This window comes from Podarcis raffonei, chromosome 14 (genome assembly GCF_027172205.1).
Source record: "Podarcis raffonei isolate rPodRaf1 chromosome 14, rPodRaf1.pri, whole genome shotgun sequence".
Lineage (NCBI taxonomy): Eukaryota > Metazoa > Chordata > Lepidosauria > Squamata > Lacertidae > Podarcis > Podarcis raffonei.
Genome location: NC_070615.1, coordinates 2,615,081 through 2,632,187, shown reverse-complemented (window position 1 = coordinate 2,632,187; position 17,107 = coordinate 2,615,081). Strand labels below are relative to the sequence as shown.

Here is a 17,107-nt window from a genome sequence, read left to right as displayed (position 1 = left end):
TGTTTCACTTACCTAATTGCTTCTGTTTCTTCACTTAAAAAAAACACTTTTCACTTCTTAGTAGAAGAATAAAATTTGTAATTTTAGATAGACATGACAGTGTGCAAACATGCTTGGATTAAGGGGATTTTTAATGTGATAAATATAAGAAGTCTCATTGCTAGATACATCTTTTTTTAAAAAACCAACAACAAAAAAACACTATTTTTTAGGAGAGCCTTAACAACTCAGTCAGGTTCATTCCAACTGTGCATGAAGCCTTGTACTCTAATATGTCTTGAACTGAATAAAACTGTATCCATGACGCAAGGCAAAAGTTTAGTGAATCAGGACCTCCAAATCTTCAGGTGTGCACATGCATGCATTTCAGACAGAAACAAGAAGATTCTAGAATTCTATTATTTTAAAAACAGTTTTTATTCTGTATACTTAAGAAATGTGTAATTTTTAATAACGGCAAAGAAAGAAAAAATCAGCCACACCTGAATAGCTAAATAACTGATTAACAGAATGCAGTGGAATATTATCTAAACAGAGATAGTGCTGATGTGCCATAATAAATTGTCTATTAGTAAAAAAATACATTTCAGGGCACATAGTACAGCATCCTTATCACAAATTACAGTAGGGATACTTTTATTCTCCAAGAATGTAATCAAACTATAGACTTCTGAGTTAGTCTTTAAATGCAGCACTTAAAAAGGTAAGAACTTTGTGCATTTTCTTTTTTTAAAAAGTCCTTGTTTTCACGTACTGTAGAAATGCTGCTTTATTGCTGCAAGATGTCAAAGTTCAAGGCTCAAAAGGTATGAGAATACAAAGATATTAAGAAACGTTTGTTTTGTATTTTTATATATATTTATATATATAAAAAAGGTAAAGCTTATAAAAGTTAATTTACAAACCAAGAACAAAAGTGGTCTGCACGAGTTATATACAAGCAATCTATAACATCTATAAATTTTCAAAATGCATAGCAGAAAACATACCATCATGTTCTTCAGGTTTCCCCTCTGGTTGATCCACACAAAAACAAGTGTGCCTAGTTCTCTCCCTCTCTCTTTCTCTAAACCAGCAAGTTCACAAAATGAATTAATTTTTCAACCCCTCTCAATATGTATTAATCTAAGTAAGCACAGAAGCCATACAAACTTAGTAGTACGGAGAACTACGATGACAGCTAAGACTAGTAAAAACATGAGGGTAAGGCTGCTGGTTAACGTGTCTGTCGTAGATGTGGTTAATTTACAGATCCACAGAGGCAAATGAACCATAGTCATACCACATGCGCTCTTTCCCCATAACAAAAGGAAAAAAAAGTGTGTTTCATGTACAATCAAAGTAGACGTGCATGTAACTCTCCCTTCTCAACAGAGGGGGGATTTTCTATATTGTGCTGGCCAATTTTTTAATTTCCACTTTGTGGGCAAAATGCATCAAAAAAGTTGCTTGTTTTTTAAAAAAGAAAAAGAGTCTTTGCATATTCTGAACACACATATTAAAGTGTTTTGTTTATATGAAAAAGAGAGAGAGGGGAAAAAAAGCTTTAGAAAGAAAAAAGACCTAATTCAGTAGTGGAACGCTAACTAAATGCCATCTGAAAGTAATAATGATTTGCATTGCTTCAGTGGTAGTTCAGTGAGTTTTAGCTATGATGCCTTAGAAGTGTCCAGTTAAGGAAAGCCAGAGGGAACCCATAAGAACCTTGCCTTGGTCCCTGGCTGATCTGCCCTGCTGCTTAATAGCATAAACCCTGACCATGGTTCAGGAACATACTCATTATCCATTGTTAGTCAAAGCAAAGATTGCTTAACACTAAGATAACTCTTAATACTTGAAAAAAGATTGGTTCAGTTTCTAGGCAAGGTGTTTTTGTTTTGCTTTGCTTTTAAAATCTTGGTTTGGTCTGCTAACGTAAGGGTTAGAAGTGATCTATCAGAACCGAAACACAATTTGCTCCAACAAGATAGTTTGGATCCCCAGGAAGAGACTTGTTCTGCCAGGTTTTGGGGTCACCTGTGGGAGGAAAACAATGTAGTAGTTTAGTATCCATCATCAAAAGGTGGAACATCTTGGATAACAATACCTCTAAAGCTAACCAGAATATGTTTTGATGTATAGATCGCCTCGTGTTTTATACAGGAACCCACACTTTTAATTTAGCTGCTATAAAGGTTTTCTTAATTAGGAACATCTCCAAGGAATTATGCCCACGGTAGATGGCCATTAATGTAAGTTCCTGTTCTGAACTCACCCTGCAGACCCACATAGTATGATTTTTTTCTCTCCTGGTAGCCAGAAAGAGCTTTGTTAAGGCATAGAGGCTGAGAATCTAATAATAAGATTGATTCATAAACAGAATGGTGAAAGGAGGATTTTGGATGACTATCAAACCCTGAGACTTCCATGTCACAAACTATGGGATTCAAGGGCAACCAGGCTACATGAACCAAGTCCACCATGTGAATACTCTTGAAGCATACCCAAAGCACTGGTTTTGGACTTCAGCACCTGCAGGGGAAGCTTTTGGACAACCTAGCTACACCTTAAATTTCATCATAGGGCAAACACAAAAAATTCCAACAACTGTCATGGGGGGCAGGGAGAAACTGTCTCAAGTCCACTGTGAAGCAGGCTAGCTATAGGCAAACTGCTCTGCCATGGTGCAATAGCTCAGCCTTCCCCAAACAGTTGCCTTCATATAGGCTTTAGGCCACAACTCCCATCACCTCTGGCCACTGGGCCATGCTGGCTGGGGAGGATGGGAGCTGGAGGGTCACAGGTTCCTCCTCCTGGCTTCCTGTCCCTTTAAGGCTGCCTGTGCAGTCTTCAACATAGGTGACCTCATTTAGGGGTTGCAAGTACAGCACTAATTTAAAAAGCGAACTTCTCTTGCCGGGGGGGGGGCAGAGGAGGTAAGGTTTATTGCAAATCTGAGGTCGGTAAAGGAGGCATCTTATGGTGCAGTGGCCCATGGGCCACGTTGAACTGTACACTCCAAGTCTACGCCTGCAGTCCTTGTGTGTGTTTACATGAAAGTAGACCCCACTGAACAAAGCAGGAACTACTTCTGGGCAAAGAGGAACAGGGTACATGAAGTTATCATTCCACTTTAATAAACTAGAATCCTGAGAAAATTAATTCAACTTTTCCTTAATTACCACATCATTCCATGTGGAGGTATTATTGATCACCTGTAGTTCAATACAATCGCTGTGTGAAATTTTGTGGGTGGAGACTGCTTTTTTAATCAATATATGCGCATCAAGACACACTCTCACAGTGAAGCTCTTGCGATCTTTTGGTATTAAACAAGGCTAGATATTAATACTCCAGATCACATATATAAGTTATGCAGACCTACAGAAGACAAATAAGTCCCACAGTTCTGTTGAGTAACCCATGGAAACGAACATGATGCACACAATGACCAATGTGCTGGAAGGGAGACAACACCTGATGTGGAGCCTAGAGAAGTATGATTCGCTGAGAATTTGTTGGCATACTCAATGACCTGGTTTGCATTTTAAGTTATGCCAGCCAGTGGAGTTGTCCCAGTTACCACAATGGCATTTCATTAATACAAAAATAAAAATTCAGTCCTTTTAAATATAAACAACACACTTCAAGTGGAATGTCTTTGGGAGAAACTGTTATGTGTAAGCTAGATTTAAAACTGTCAGTAAAGAAGACCTTTTCTTTGTTGTAATACAGAAATATGGTCCAACCTTCCCACCTGCCCTTCAGATGATGCAGAGCTCTGCTGGCTGGCTTGGGCTGATGGGAGTTGTAGACTGGATCACCTGGAGGGCACCAGGTTGGGGAAGGCTGGTATAGCCTGACAGGTGATAAACTATATTCACATAATTTGTTTACTACATACAGTGAAACCATAGTCTGAAAATGCAAAAGCCAAAATTTTGTGCCGGCGACTTGGAAAAATGTGAGGCTAGTTTGTGGCAGTGTTACAGTAAGGCTCAACCTAAAACAGCTTAATATACTAAGTACTCAGGAATTAATTTTTTGTGCTCTGGCCCATTTAAATTGGGAGTTAGCTGCCCCCTCTACTCCATGAAATGAGATGAAACAAGGTCACATATTTTAGCATAATGTGCCAGTACGTTTGATTTTTTTTTTTGTAAAAAATGTGTTGCAGAAGAGGTTAGTATGTATAATCAAATGTTCTTTTCAAAGGACAGAAAATGGAAAACATGTTAGGAAAAGCTTAAGAGAAAGAAAGAGCGAGAAAGAGATCCCATAACCAATTAAGTTTTTTTGTTTTGTTTTTAGAAAAAGAGAGAAAACAAGTATTTATTTAAGACACAGTATGGCTTACACATCAGAAGACAGAGTTGGCCAATTGTGAAGTTTGTCTCAAGGAGCAAGATTACTGATATAACACCACATTTAACTATGTTAGCTGCAAGGGATGTATAGCTCCGATACAGACAGAAAGAGGTGACCCCCTTAACACACACACACCTACTGAATGAGCACACACAAATAAGACTCTAACTTGGAAAGGAAGAAGATCTTTAGCACAATAACAGAGGTTACTTGGAAGAACCAACATATTCCCCTCTTTCTTTTCATTTCAAGTAAATTCATGATAAGGTTCATCTGTTACAAAATAATGACTGAAAAGCACGGTTTGAAGGAATTATATGGATTATAAATGGCAAAACTTTGGATCCTTATTACTTGAAACTGTCCATTTTTAGCACTTTCTGCTTTTGCTTACACAGTTAAACAGCTGCATGCAACACATGCATAGCATACCAGCAATAGTCAACCGGCCAAGATTTCTCTAGGTAACTGGATCCCCCCCCCCCATCAGAGAAGCGTCTGATGTCCTAACTTTTTTTTTTGGCGCATTGACACAGTGGCATTGAAAAGGATAGATACATCAGTGACAAATATGAATACATTTTTAAATACTGTACACATAAGTACATTGCTTTTATATACCATATACAGATATGTATACATTTAAGGGTGTCAAAGAGGTTATTTGTTATGTGGCTGAGAACGCCCCCCCTTAAGACATTTTTTTGTCTAATATGCAGAAGACACTCATTTTTCACTCACGGCTGTGACTTTGCAGCCACTTCACGAAATTTTATCTTTGTCACTAGGCTTTAAAACCAGCAATGCTTCCCCCGCCCTTCAGTGAAGGGGGCAGCTGTCATAGCTATGGGGAAAGGGGCAGTGCAGGGATATATCCATGTGTCTCAACCATAGGGTGGGGTGGGGGGAAATAGAGGACCACCTCTCCATAACATTTCAGAATTTAGAAGAGAGCACAAATTTGTGTGGAGAGCCCAAATGTGTTGGAACTGAGCTTGCATGGGCTTCTTCTGCAAAGAGAGGCTCCCGTCCCTTGGAAAGGTCAAATTTATACATAAGCAGCTGTTGCATTAGGAAGCTTATTCAAAATATTAATGCTTCAAGTTCAGTATACTGGGACGGCTACAGCATTCTATGGTCAATAAAGGAAAAAAGATGTGAATATGTGGTTACAAAGCCCAATCAGAATTCCTTAGGCAATTTACCCAATAAATAAAGGAAAGTGTGACTTTCTCATCTTAAGAGTGTTTTGCAGCAGTATTAGTCCTTGAGAGAGAGAGAAAGGAGGACAGGAAGAGATAGAAAGACAGGAAGAGTGTGAGAGATAGGAAACAAGGTAGATAATTGTACTACTGAATGGACCAATGACAATAGTATAGTATTATATTATCTACCTTGCCATTCTGGTTTATCAATCATGATTTTCTGCAATGATTTTGCATCATGAGTTAAGTGTGAGAAAGACACTTGTAATGAAAATGAAATGGAGAGCTGACACAAATACAGTGATTTAGTAATATCTTTATATTACACAGTGTCACCTTCAGTCAGGCGAGTTTTAAATTATACGATAGCACCCAAAAGCCCCAAAAGGACAGAGGGAGGACAGCATACCCGACGAGGAGTCGGAGGATTTTAGAGCAAAAGACCAACCATCAGGGGTCATAGACGCACAATGTGGCAAGCGCAGCTCCACAGGCTTCAGGAATTTTAGTCCATGGGGCCCACACATGACCAAAGGGCTGAGCAGCGTTTCACCTGTGGTAAACAGACAAAGAGGACAAGTTTTGCAAGAGATAACACTTCTTGTACTTAATGCTATCTGCACCAGAGGTGTGAACTGTGGCCCTCCAGATACTCTTGGGATCACCTCCTGGCCTCCCTGAGTGGCCATGACAGGTGGAGCTGGTGAGAGTCACCCAACAGCACCTGAAGCTTTAAGGGAAGACTGCTTGAGAATATAGCATAACGGCAGACTGCAAAGGATGGCAACCTTTCTCGAGGGGAATTCTTTGCTGAAGTAAGCTCAAAGAGGTGATGAGGGAAGCTCCAGGCAGAGTGCCCACTTGCACACTTCTAAGTCACGCAGTAACCCCACAACTTGCACGCACTGAACTTGTGCACATTTAGCTTTATGCACTTGGCAAACAAACAGACAAACAAAGGGGGCAGAAAGGGGGCGGGCAGCTGGGAAAAAATACTTTGTCAATCCTACCCGCCATTCAACCCAATGTATTTTGACTAGACACAATTTGGGCTGTAGGCATAATCCCTGGAAAGTAACCTCTGCATAAGTTGCAGGGTTATGGCACTGCAGCATATCTAGGAGGCAAGTTCCCCCGTCACATTCCGCCTTGACATTAGAGACAAACACGTTGAACACACACAGTATGTTGGTTTGGACATAGCTTGGACATTACAAGGATGAGTTTATGTGAGACTTGAGCTTGCATGCTCCCCACCCCTCAAGTGCAGCTGCAAGGATGAATTCAGAAACTCAAATATATGACCAAGTGACTTTAATTCAGTGCTACATTGGATACAACCCAAAACATACGTATGTCAGGTGCATTTTACCCAAAATGCACATTTTGGAACTTGTGAATCCATACCTATATCACCAAAGTCAGAGAAGTATGAAAAATGAAAAATGGTCGCACTCTGATCTGCCTGTTAGTTTAGGAAGTTTGAACCAATTTGTTTAAAATCGGACGCTTGTGATTCCCCCTCCCTTGACCTTCCCTTCACTCTTCTGCTAGCATCATAGAGTTGGAAAGGAGCGCCAAGGGTCCCTCGCCCAGCCCCCTGCAGTGCAGGAATCACAGCTAAAGCATCCCCAGGAAACCTCTGTGTAAAAACCCCAAATGAAGGAGAGCCCATCATCTTCCAAGTTAGTTGTTTTGCCTGCTAAGTTGGAAGTCAAGTTGTTTGACATTTTCTGAGTTTTCTGAGAGGATCTTCACTACTAGCAAAAAAGGAAAGGGCAAAGCCCTGTCTCCACTCCGAAATGTTCCTTCTGAGTCCTCACTCCCACCACCAGAGAAAGCGGAAGGGGGGGTGTCTTCCCATGGGGTTTCCAGCTGTCCTCCTGGATCCTGAGAAAGAACTACTTTCCATTTTCCCTTCCTCCTCTTAAAAAACCAACAGATTGGCAGAATCTTTTTTTGCATGGGTAACGTGGAACTGAAAAAGGCACTGAAGAAAATGTGAATATTATGAAGGCGCTCACCTTTCTCTTTGTCTAAAGGAGGGAGGATACTGTTATCTCGGCAGACCTTGAAATAGATCTCTTGCTCTATCCCCTCTGGAATGGCTCCTTGTGGTATAATAATGCTAACGCCAGTCTCTATGGAGCTGAGCACGCCACCATTGCTGTTAAAAACTCCTCTTGCTGTGGCTACTACAGTGTGTCCATCCTCTTCATCGTCATCTTCCAAAGCAGAAGGACTAAAATCAGAGATAGAGAATTATTTCTGCTGTCACGAAGGAGAGAGGTGACATTGCATTTGTAACTTCAGGGCTAGAGGAAACAATGGTGCTTCTTTTGAGCCTGCCCTGCCAGCCTCCCCTTCTTCCAACCAGCTCATTCTAAGAGCAGCCATTATTAGGACGCATGAACCAGCTCCACCATTCCTCCTCCTCCATGAGGAAATGACTTTATTGATCAGCTGGTTAGAGCAAGCACAGGAACAAGCAGAAGAGTTTAGAATCATACTATGCAATATACTACAGAAGCTGGGGATTTTTTTATTATTTAAATTTGTAAACTATAACGGGGGGGGGGGGAGAAGGGCAGAATTTGCATGCAAAAACAAAAAAGCACTAAAATAATATGTAACATTAAATCCAGCTGGAGAAGACAAAAGAATTGCAATATTTTCCATGTAAGTAGGCTAAGGAGTTCTCGTAGAAACTTGCCAAATGAAAGAAGGAAGAGTTAACATCCTTGTTTCCCTTGCTTGCCAATCACTAGTAATCCAAGAAAATATAAATAGCCTATGTCTGCCTAAATGTACTTTCAGACAATCCACACCTTGAATAAACAGGAGGGCCCATATGGCCATAGGATTCTTCCTTTTTAAATAAAATTAAATCATGCCACACTGCAAAAAATGGTATGTATGTCATCTAGCTACTTCCTCCAGGATCTCAAGTAGTGCATCTTTTGCAGGTCTACTGCTTGAAAAGATTTCAAATACAGATGCTGGGTGTGGGTGTGTCTTATTTATTTATATGTTTGTTTAATAAAATGTATATACCACTTGATTGTAAGGAGGGGAAAAACACCTCAAAGCAGTTTTCAAAAAGAATGAAACAATAAGATAATCAAAACCCAGCTGCTTAAAAGATTAAAAAATGAAATCAACCATAAGCTAAAAAGAGATTGAAACACATGTCAGCACCCTACATATCTGGGCAGGCTTGCCTAGAGAAAAATGGTTTCAGCAGGTGCCAAAAAGAATACAATGCAGTCGCCCGCCTGAGGTCAGCAGGCAGGGAGTTCCGCAGTGTGGGTGCTGCCACACTCCAAGATTGACTTCTAGAAATGTGGAACAAGTATTATGTGGCAACTGCAGCAGTGACAGTTCTGCAGGTCGAATAGAACTGTAGAGATGGAAGGGACACCAAGAGTCATCTTGTCCCGCCCCTTGCAATGCAGGAATCTCAGCTGAAGCTTCCCTGACAGAGGGCCATCCAAACATATTGTGTAAGGAGATCTCACAGGTAAACTGGATTAAACAGGACTCAATGTGTGTGGTCTACAAAGGGGCTATACTCCCTCCCCAAGGGTTGTGAAGTTTTACGAAAGCTTAATTTACAACTGGCAAAGTGCAGCGATTCTCTCAGCTGTCAAATTTACCCAAGCTTCACTGTTTTAAGTGGAGGCATTGAGGCAAACCCTTTTGCAAAGCACACACAGTCCCATGGAGAATACTATGACTTACCTGACGGGAATGGCTTTAGGCACAGCGTTGATGTTATTTGGTTGATATTTGAGTTTGTCGGCCTGGACAGAGAACGTCTCCATTGTGTTGTCAAACTCGGACTGGGGTTGAGCCGAGCTGTGTGCTTTTAAAACTGGCTGGGGAGAATTTTGAGATTTGGATGGCAACTCCAGCTTATGCAGATTCTCGTCTGGCAGGAGGTTATGGTTAAACTTTGGGCTTTCAAACTTGCGTTCAAACGGCCGGGCAGCACTTGTGTAAGGTTTTGTTGTGAAGCGATTATAAGCAGGGGTGACCGTCTTTGGGATCTGCTCTGTCCCATTCACTGGGCCTTTGTCAGGGAAACTTTTCTGAGGGTAGTAAGTGGACTGCACGGTGTCTTCTCGGCTGGCAGACCGGAAAGCAGCTGGCTTGCTCTGAGGCGGAGGCGGCTCGGGCTTGGACAGGGTGGAATTCTGAAAGTCTGATACAGAGTTGACTGCAACAAAACATGTTAAAAGAATTAAACACATGGCATGCCAAGGTAACATTTTTAGGTTTGCAAAATATTTCACAGACACGGCTGCATTCTGTGAGTGTACAAAGAAGAAAAAGCAGCTGTTACTGGGTGGTTGCAATTCATTTAAGAATCTCAGCTTTCATCTAAAAAGAGGTCTTTAGTCCTTATGCACTCAAAAGCATATGAATAGTTCCTGCTCAGTTCTCTGAAATTAGAAGCATGGTTGACTGCAGATGTCTAGTAGTCAGGAGCAAGGCTTCAGTTCTTCACCTATGCCTGACAGCAATCCCCGCCCCAATCACTGACTGCCCCAAATAAACCATGAGTAGTAAAAATTGTAGAATTATTCCACAAGAGGCATTATGTCAGTCGGCATAGTTTTCATTGCCCAGGGAAAGAATTTAATATACTTATGAGAGGAATTCTTCTTACTATCCACAAGTTTGGAGTGCTGTGCATTTATTCAGCCTTTGTTTAGTCTTATATATTTGAAAAGGGAAACTATTAAACATTTTCTTTTTTAAGTGTCTAGTAGTCAGTAAAAGATTCATTAACACAACTTCCATACAGTAATGCAACCCCTCCCCAAAAGAAACAGCAAACATGAGAAATGCACTGGCAACATCCAACATCTTGCAATGGACACCCACTCCAAATCTGCTTGGGGCAGGATCCCTTGATTGTCTACAGTTGATCTGGAGGATACGTGGGGAGCTGCAGAAGACATGCTGTTCTTCTGAAGAGAAGCCACCGTTGGATGTCACCCCATAAAACCAGCCGTGAGAATAGGAAACTCAGATCAAATCAGATCAAGGCCATTCGTAGCCAGCTAAATCTCAAAGGCCATGTAGCCAGTTTAAATCACACATGGCCACATCATATTTTACCAGAGAGCCCCCCACCCCACCCCTGTCGACTCAGAACACATTAGTGGTGCTTTTCCTAGTTGTGCTTTGTTTATTGGGGTTTTCTTAAACTACGGCTGTTTAGTAGCATTCGTATGACCTGAATTATTGTTCCCTTCGTAAACTAAGTTTCCCCAAACATTTCAATAAATCAAGCCTTGAGGCTCCTCTCCTACCTTCCGCAAGTGTGGACCTGGGCTGCAGAGACACAATGGGGTTATTCACAGGCTGCGGCTGGGTGTACTGCCCGGGGGGTGCAGGGGGAGGGGCTGTCACTTGAGGAACTGGCTCATAGCGCTTTTCGCCAACAGCCCTGTCCAGAGGCTCCACGTCTACTGGCTTCCCCCTGTTGGGATGAAAAGAGAAATAAGTCAGCTACAGGGTTCTCTGTTGCTGCTTTGCCTTCCAAATGATGTTTGTGGCTATTCCTTACAGAGACTTTTGAGAACAGTTTTTCTGGGTGAATTTCTATGGGAAGGCTGGGGTGCTGACCTTGTGCCCCTCCACGTGATGCTGGACTACAATTCCTATCAACCCCAGTTAGCACAGCCAATTGTGAAATTGGGTGGGTGGGCGTTCTAGTCCAGCAACATCTGGAGGACCACAGGCTCCCCATTGCTGCCTTAAAGCAAAGCAATCAGTCGACCATAATCCTGAATTCCTTCTGTTCTTCCAAGATAGAGATAAAACCACTAGGAAGAGGTTACTCTTCTCTTCTTTGTCCATCTGTTCAGGTACAGGTCTGCTGAATGTCTAAGTGATGACAGAAGAAAAGATTTGCTCTTTCCTCCAAAGGTGACAGAGAGAAGCAACACAAGTCATGTAAGATGAAAAATAGGTCATGTCAGATGAATCTCTCTTTTTCTTATGGAAGCTTGGATGATCAGGGGAATGTTGTGGACAGTGTATTTTGATTTCAGTAAGACTTTTGACAAGTCCTCCATAATATTCTTGCAGGTTAAACGAGGTGATTGTTAGGTGGATTTGCAGCTAGTTGGTGGACCAAACCCAAAGAAGTTCCTCGTCATCTTGGGGGGGAAATGACAAGTGGAGTGCTGCAGGGCTCTGTCCTGGGCCCACAGTTGTTTGAGGTCTGTATAAACTTGTGGACCACAAACTAAACATGAGTCAACATTGTGATGCAGCATCCAAAAAAGCGAATGCTACTCTAGGCTGCATCCACAGAAGCCTAGTGTCCAGATCAAGGGAAGTAATAGAACCATTCTATTCTGCCCTGGTCAGACCACACCTGGAGCACGGTGTCCAGTTCAGGGAACCACAAGTTACAAGAAAGTTTCTGGGTTTCAAGAAAGGAGATTCCAACTAAGCATAGGAAGAACTTTCTGACAGTAGAAGCAGTTTGATGGTGGAACCCTAATCCTTGGGAGGTGGTGCACTCTCCTTCACTGGATGCTTTAGTTGAGAATCCTGCATTGCAGGAGGGTGGACTAGATGACCCTTGGGATCCCTTCCAACTGTACAATTCAATGATATTCTGTTGCACCTCTTGCTACAGCTGACAAGTGCATGAAGCATCATCTAGAAGCATCATTGCCACTGCAGAGAAGACCCAGCCACTGTACTCAGTTCCCAATAACTTCCAGACTGAATTATTGCAATGTCTTCCGTTGCAACGCTGCCCCTGAAGACAACGCAGAAACTTTAGCTGGCCCAAAATGCAGGGGTTCCATTTAGAGCTCATATAACCCATTTTAAAACAGCTGCACTGGGCCCAAATCAAGACGCTTGCATTAGTGTTTAAAGCCCTAAATGACTCAGGCCTCAAATATCTGAAAGACCTCCTCCTCCTCTACAGAACTTCCTGGGTTCAGGGATCAGCAAAGTGGCTCTCTTGGTCATTCCTCTGTTCTCAGAGGTGTGCAGTGGGGATGGGGTGGCCTGGGAGAGAGCATGTGGCCCCTAACTTGTGGAATTCCCTCCCCACAGAGGCTTGTCAGGCACTTCATTTTATTTCTGATGGGTGCTGTGAAGACATACCTCTTTATTCTGCCTTTTAACACTTGAGGTGTATATTTTTTGGAGTATATTTTTAGAACCAACCTTATTTCTGTGCCTGAGAGTTGTTTTAATTCTTTTTTTAAAAAAAATATTGTTTTTTAATATTGTGACTTGCCCTGGGACCTTAGGGTGAAGGGTTGGCAATCAATCAATCAATCAATCAATCAATCAATGCCCAGGAAAATAGTTCTCAGGCTGGGACCAGACTAACTGGGGGGCAAACTGCACAAATCTCGGAGGCTGTGTTAAGTAAGCTATCCTGCAACTGTGGAAGGACATGCCTGCCTGCTCTTCTGTTAGTGGTTAACAAAAATGCACCTATGTATCTTTGAGTGTAAGACTGAAGTTTGCCTTCAGCTTCAACCAAGACCAGCCCCATCACTCCAAAACAGCTCTATCCCAGCTACAAGCAGACCAGCATTAGAGGGATGCAATCTCTTCTCCTGAAGCTTTCTTTCTACAAGAAGAGGATCAAGTACATGGTTATCTCTAGTTAACAAGGCATGCTTTTAATATGGTGGAACATTTAAAGGCTGGCCTCCCCCCACCTGCGTCCTGCAGTGGCATCATGTATTCTATCACCATGTGCCATTGTACTTGCAGCTCTCCAGTCAGTGAAATAGCAGGAAATGAAGCAGGGGAAGATGGGCAACTCTTCAAAGCCAGCAGGAGTGGGGAATGGCAGCTGTGTCCCCGTCCCCGTGACCCACAACCATCCCTCTTTACCACCATAGCGGCTTTGAGCTTGTCTGCAGTACTGTGCACAATGAGCATGATATTGCTTGTGGTTCTGCTCCCAGTGCAGCAGATGGCGCCATGACAGAAAAAGTGAAGCATGGAAGGTGAACTAGGAAGCAAGCAGCAGTGAGATCTGGGGGGGTGAGGGCAGGGGAAGGCATACAAGCAAAGTGCAACCTGGACTCCAGGTTAAAACTGCAAAGTCACTTTCACCAACACTCTAAAGCCTTATGCAAATGCTAACTGATGATTTAGATCCAGTCTTTATTTGAACCTAGAAGCCCCAAGAAAGGGGTGAACCCATGCTTCAGGATGCAATGAACCTGGCCCATTTTTGCATGATAGATGGAAAGACTTGGCCCACTTCATGTTGCCATCTTCCATTTCTGAAAGAACCTCGTTTGAAAAGCAAAAAATGGCTGCCTTGTCATTTTGGCTTCTGACTTAGCTCTGTGGTTTATTTTTAATAGTGCACACACCCACACCCGTACACAGTGTTCACTTGAAAAGAAATGCCCATATAAGCATATTTATATATGTCTATATCCCACATTTGCCCCCCCCCCAGCCCTGCCAAGAGAGCAACTCCCCATCCCCTGGAAACCCTCCTCTCTGATGGGTTAACAAAGCTATACAGTATTTCTATTAGAATCTGCAGATATCAGAGGGGGAACCTTTGAAATGATAACAGAAGTGCAAAAGGCTTACTTTGAAGGGTAGTTTGTGTAATTCAGCTGATTATGGAGATGACCTGGTTTAGCAGGCTCAGCCAGGTGGCCAGCAGGGACCTGTGCAGCAGCCGGCTTGTTTTCGTAACTCCGACGGTCGAAATAGGAGAGCTGCTTGCGGTAGTACTCCTCCTCCTCTTCCTCCTCCTCCTCCTCCTCAGGGTGGTAGTGGTTTGCCCGAACGATGTCCTCAGGGGGCTTTGCTTGAGGTCTTTGTGGTTCTGGTGCCCTAAACAGAAATATTTTAAAAAGTAAATGCTTAAGAAATTTTTGTCACTCATTAAAAAGGAAGAAGGTTCTAGAACAGTGATTCCCTAAGCAGGCAGTGGGATTATCTAAGGGGTGGCAAGAGGCAATGGTGGGGCCACTGGGAGGTGTAAATCATATTCAGACTTTGAGAAGAAGCTGGTACCACTGGTTAAAGTTCATTAATGTTGTTGAATTAATTAAACTAGTTTTTAATTGGATTTTGAACAAATGTGCAATTACTGTTTTGAATTTTATTGTGTTATTTTATCCTTAGTGGATCAAGGCACAGGAGAGCAAAAGGGGGAATAATGCTGAAAAGAGAGTTTGGGCAAGAAGACCACAGCCCTGTTTCACGCTGCTTTTTATAGAGAAGGCATTTGAGGATGAACTGTGGACGGTGGAAGGTGCCACTCAGGTTCTTGTGAAAGGACACAATCATCTTGTGGAGCAGTGTGAAGAGTTCTTTACAGCTGATGAGGTCAAAGGCCTTTGTCAGGTCTATGAAGTCGAATGATGTCGATTGTTGACCCTGGAGCTCTAAAAATAAGCCTTGTCAGCGAGTGACTGTAATCTGCTGAGAATGACACGGGTGAAGGCTTTCCCTACAGTACTCAACAGGGAAATTCCACAGTAGTAGTTAAAGTCATGGCGGTCATCTTTGCTCTTGTAGAAGGTCACAATGCCGGAGTCGTGCATGCCTTGTGCCATGGCTCCTGCTTCCCAGCACTGCAAGAGGAGGCCATGGAGGTGTGTCATGAGGGAGGAATCGAGGCCAATTTTCAGAGCTTCTGTTGAGATTCCATCCTGTCCTGGGGATTTACCACACAGCTTGGAGCTGATGGTGTTCTTCAGCTCGTCATGGCAGGGAGGGACATCCAACTCTTGCAAGGCAGGCACTTTGGGCACTGTCAACTGCTGGGTCAGCAACCAAGTTTTCCCACGTGTACAGTTCTTGACAGTGCTCAGCACAAGCGGACGCCTTCATCTACCCCACCTGCAGTATGTATGTCTCTCCCAGATCAGTCTCTCCATCCAGCCACAGCAGGCGCTGTAACTCTCCAATGGCTTGACTTCCTACCTGAAGATGCACTCCACCATGGTCTCCCAAGACAGAAGGATGCCATCCAAGTGGTTTATGCAAACCACTATTCTGAACGATACTTTTTATGGGGGGGGGGTGCACTGGGGATGAGTTCATGGCACCAAGGTGACAGTGGCCTGAAAGGGTTTGGGAAACACTGGTGTAAACTGAGCTGCTACTAACAGATGTGGATTCTATACAAAGTTAAAAATTGGGCCGTCACCTAATTGAAGAAGCCTCAGTTGAAGTGTACTTAAGCCAATGAACAGACTGATTAAATCTGCACACATCTTCATGAGAGGGGGCACAATGGCTCTAAAGAGGGGAGGGGCATTTGCACTGAGCCCAGGAGAGACAATGATACAGTTTGGCTCCCTGGCAATGCCCAGGTGGACTGGAGGAGAGTGGGGAAGGAAAACAGGGGTGTGTGTGTGCAAGCAGGGAAGGTCTGCTTCCACTTTATAAGCACTAGAAAACGCTAGAGGATGTAGTGTGTGTGAGAGAGACTGGGGGGGGGAGAGAGGGAGGGAGGGAGGGAGGGAGGGAGAGAGAGAGAGAGAGAGAGAGAGAGAGAGAGAGAGAGAGAGAGATAGATGGGATGACTTACAGGACAGCAGAAGATTGAAGTTATGTAGCAGCTGGAGAAGAAAGAAGACTCCAGGAACAGCTAGCTGGTTTGCAGGGCTGGGCAGTCCCCAACCCTCCCTTATGATGAACTGGAGCTCTGAGGTCCAAGGGCAGAGAGACCAGAAGCAGCCCCAAGCCCCACCCTCTGACCTGAGGGGGAGCTCAGAAAACCCAGAATAGTCATGGTCTTGTGCAGAATCCCACAGCATATTTTCTTCTTTTTTAGATGACACACACATCATTTATTAATTTATTTTATATCATTTTCTACATCACTCAATGCCCAGAAAGGCTTCTAAGCCGTTTGTGGGCTTGTGAGAACAGCCCTCCATTTTAAGCTGCATCTCTGTGCTTACCTGTAAGCTGGCTTGTCATGCTCATATTGATTTTGAGAGACTGGTTTCGGACCACTCATTGGGGCGATATTAGGTTTAGGTGCAAGCTCTGGAGGTTGCTGAAAAGCACACACACATAAAGACCAAATTAGAACAACTGAAAAAAAAGATAAAATGCTAACACTCTAGTACTATCATATACAAAAGGCATCCTCAGGATAGATTCATATAAAAAGGAGCTTGACACAGCTAAAGTTTAACCATTTTAAGGTACTGATGCTTAGTTCAGTCCATTTCCATTCCATGCTTGTTTCATACACTTGAGTCTGCTCCTGCATTCTGTGGCAATTTTTCAACACACACACACACACACACACACACACACACACACACACACACATTTAAATTGTACACATTTTGTACTTTTCTCAGAAAACACACATTTTCATGCATTTCCTCATTTTTTAATTCAGAGATGTGTGCAGTCTGATTATTAACTGTGTTCTGATTCGCATAGAAGCCTGGAAACTGATAGTTGGGTCAGTTTGCTTTAAAATGCAAATTCTGGATTCAGGGGGAATGATTTTAGCACTGAAGGTCCAGCATCCTCTTCTCACAATGGCCAGCCAGATG

The 17,107-nt window shown here is 42.9% G+C and overlaps 1 protein-coding gene across 9 annotated transcripts in view; it reads right to left on the bottom strand.

Annotated features, from left to right (window-relative positions):
- Positions 1–393: 393 nt before the first annotated feature.
- The window catches only part of TJP1 (tight junction protein 1), a 330,457-nt gene continuing 313,743 nt past the window's right edge, over positions 394–17,107 (bottom strand). For 5 of the 9 annotated variants that reach the window (XM_053365517.1, XM_053365521.1, XM_053365522.1 and 2 more), the window contains 7 exons: positions 16,496–16,593; positions 14,163–14,411; positions 10,874–11,043; positions 9,294–9,771; positions 7,577–7,794; positions 5,962–6,105; positions 394–2,016 (listed from right to left, as the gene is read on the bottom strand). In XM_053365517.1, coding sequence (XP_053221492.1) covers positions 1,922–2,016; positions 5,962–6,105; positions 7,577–7,794; positions 9,294–9,771; positions 10,874–11,043; positions 14,163–14,411; positions 16,496–16,593 — 1,452 coding nt within the window. In that variant the 3' untranslated portion in view covers positions 394–1,921. The remainder of the gene's footprint in view (positions 2,017–5,961; positions 6,106–7,576; positions 7,795–9,293; positions 9,772–10,873; positions 11,044–14,162; positions 14,412–16,495; positions 16,594–17,107) is intronic. The other 4 variants (XM_053365519.1, XM_053365526.1, XM_053365525.1 and 1 more) reach the window with 2 other exon arrangements.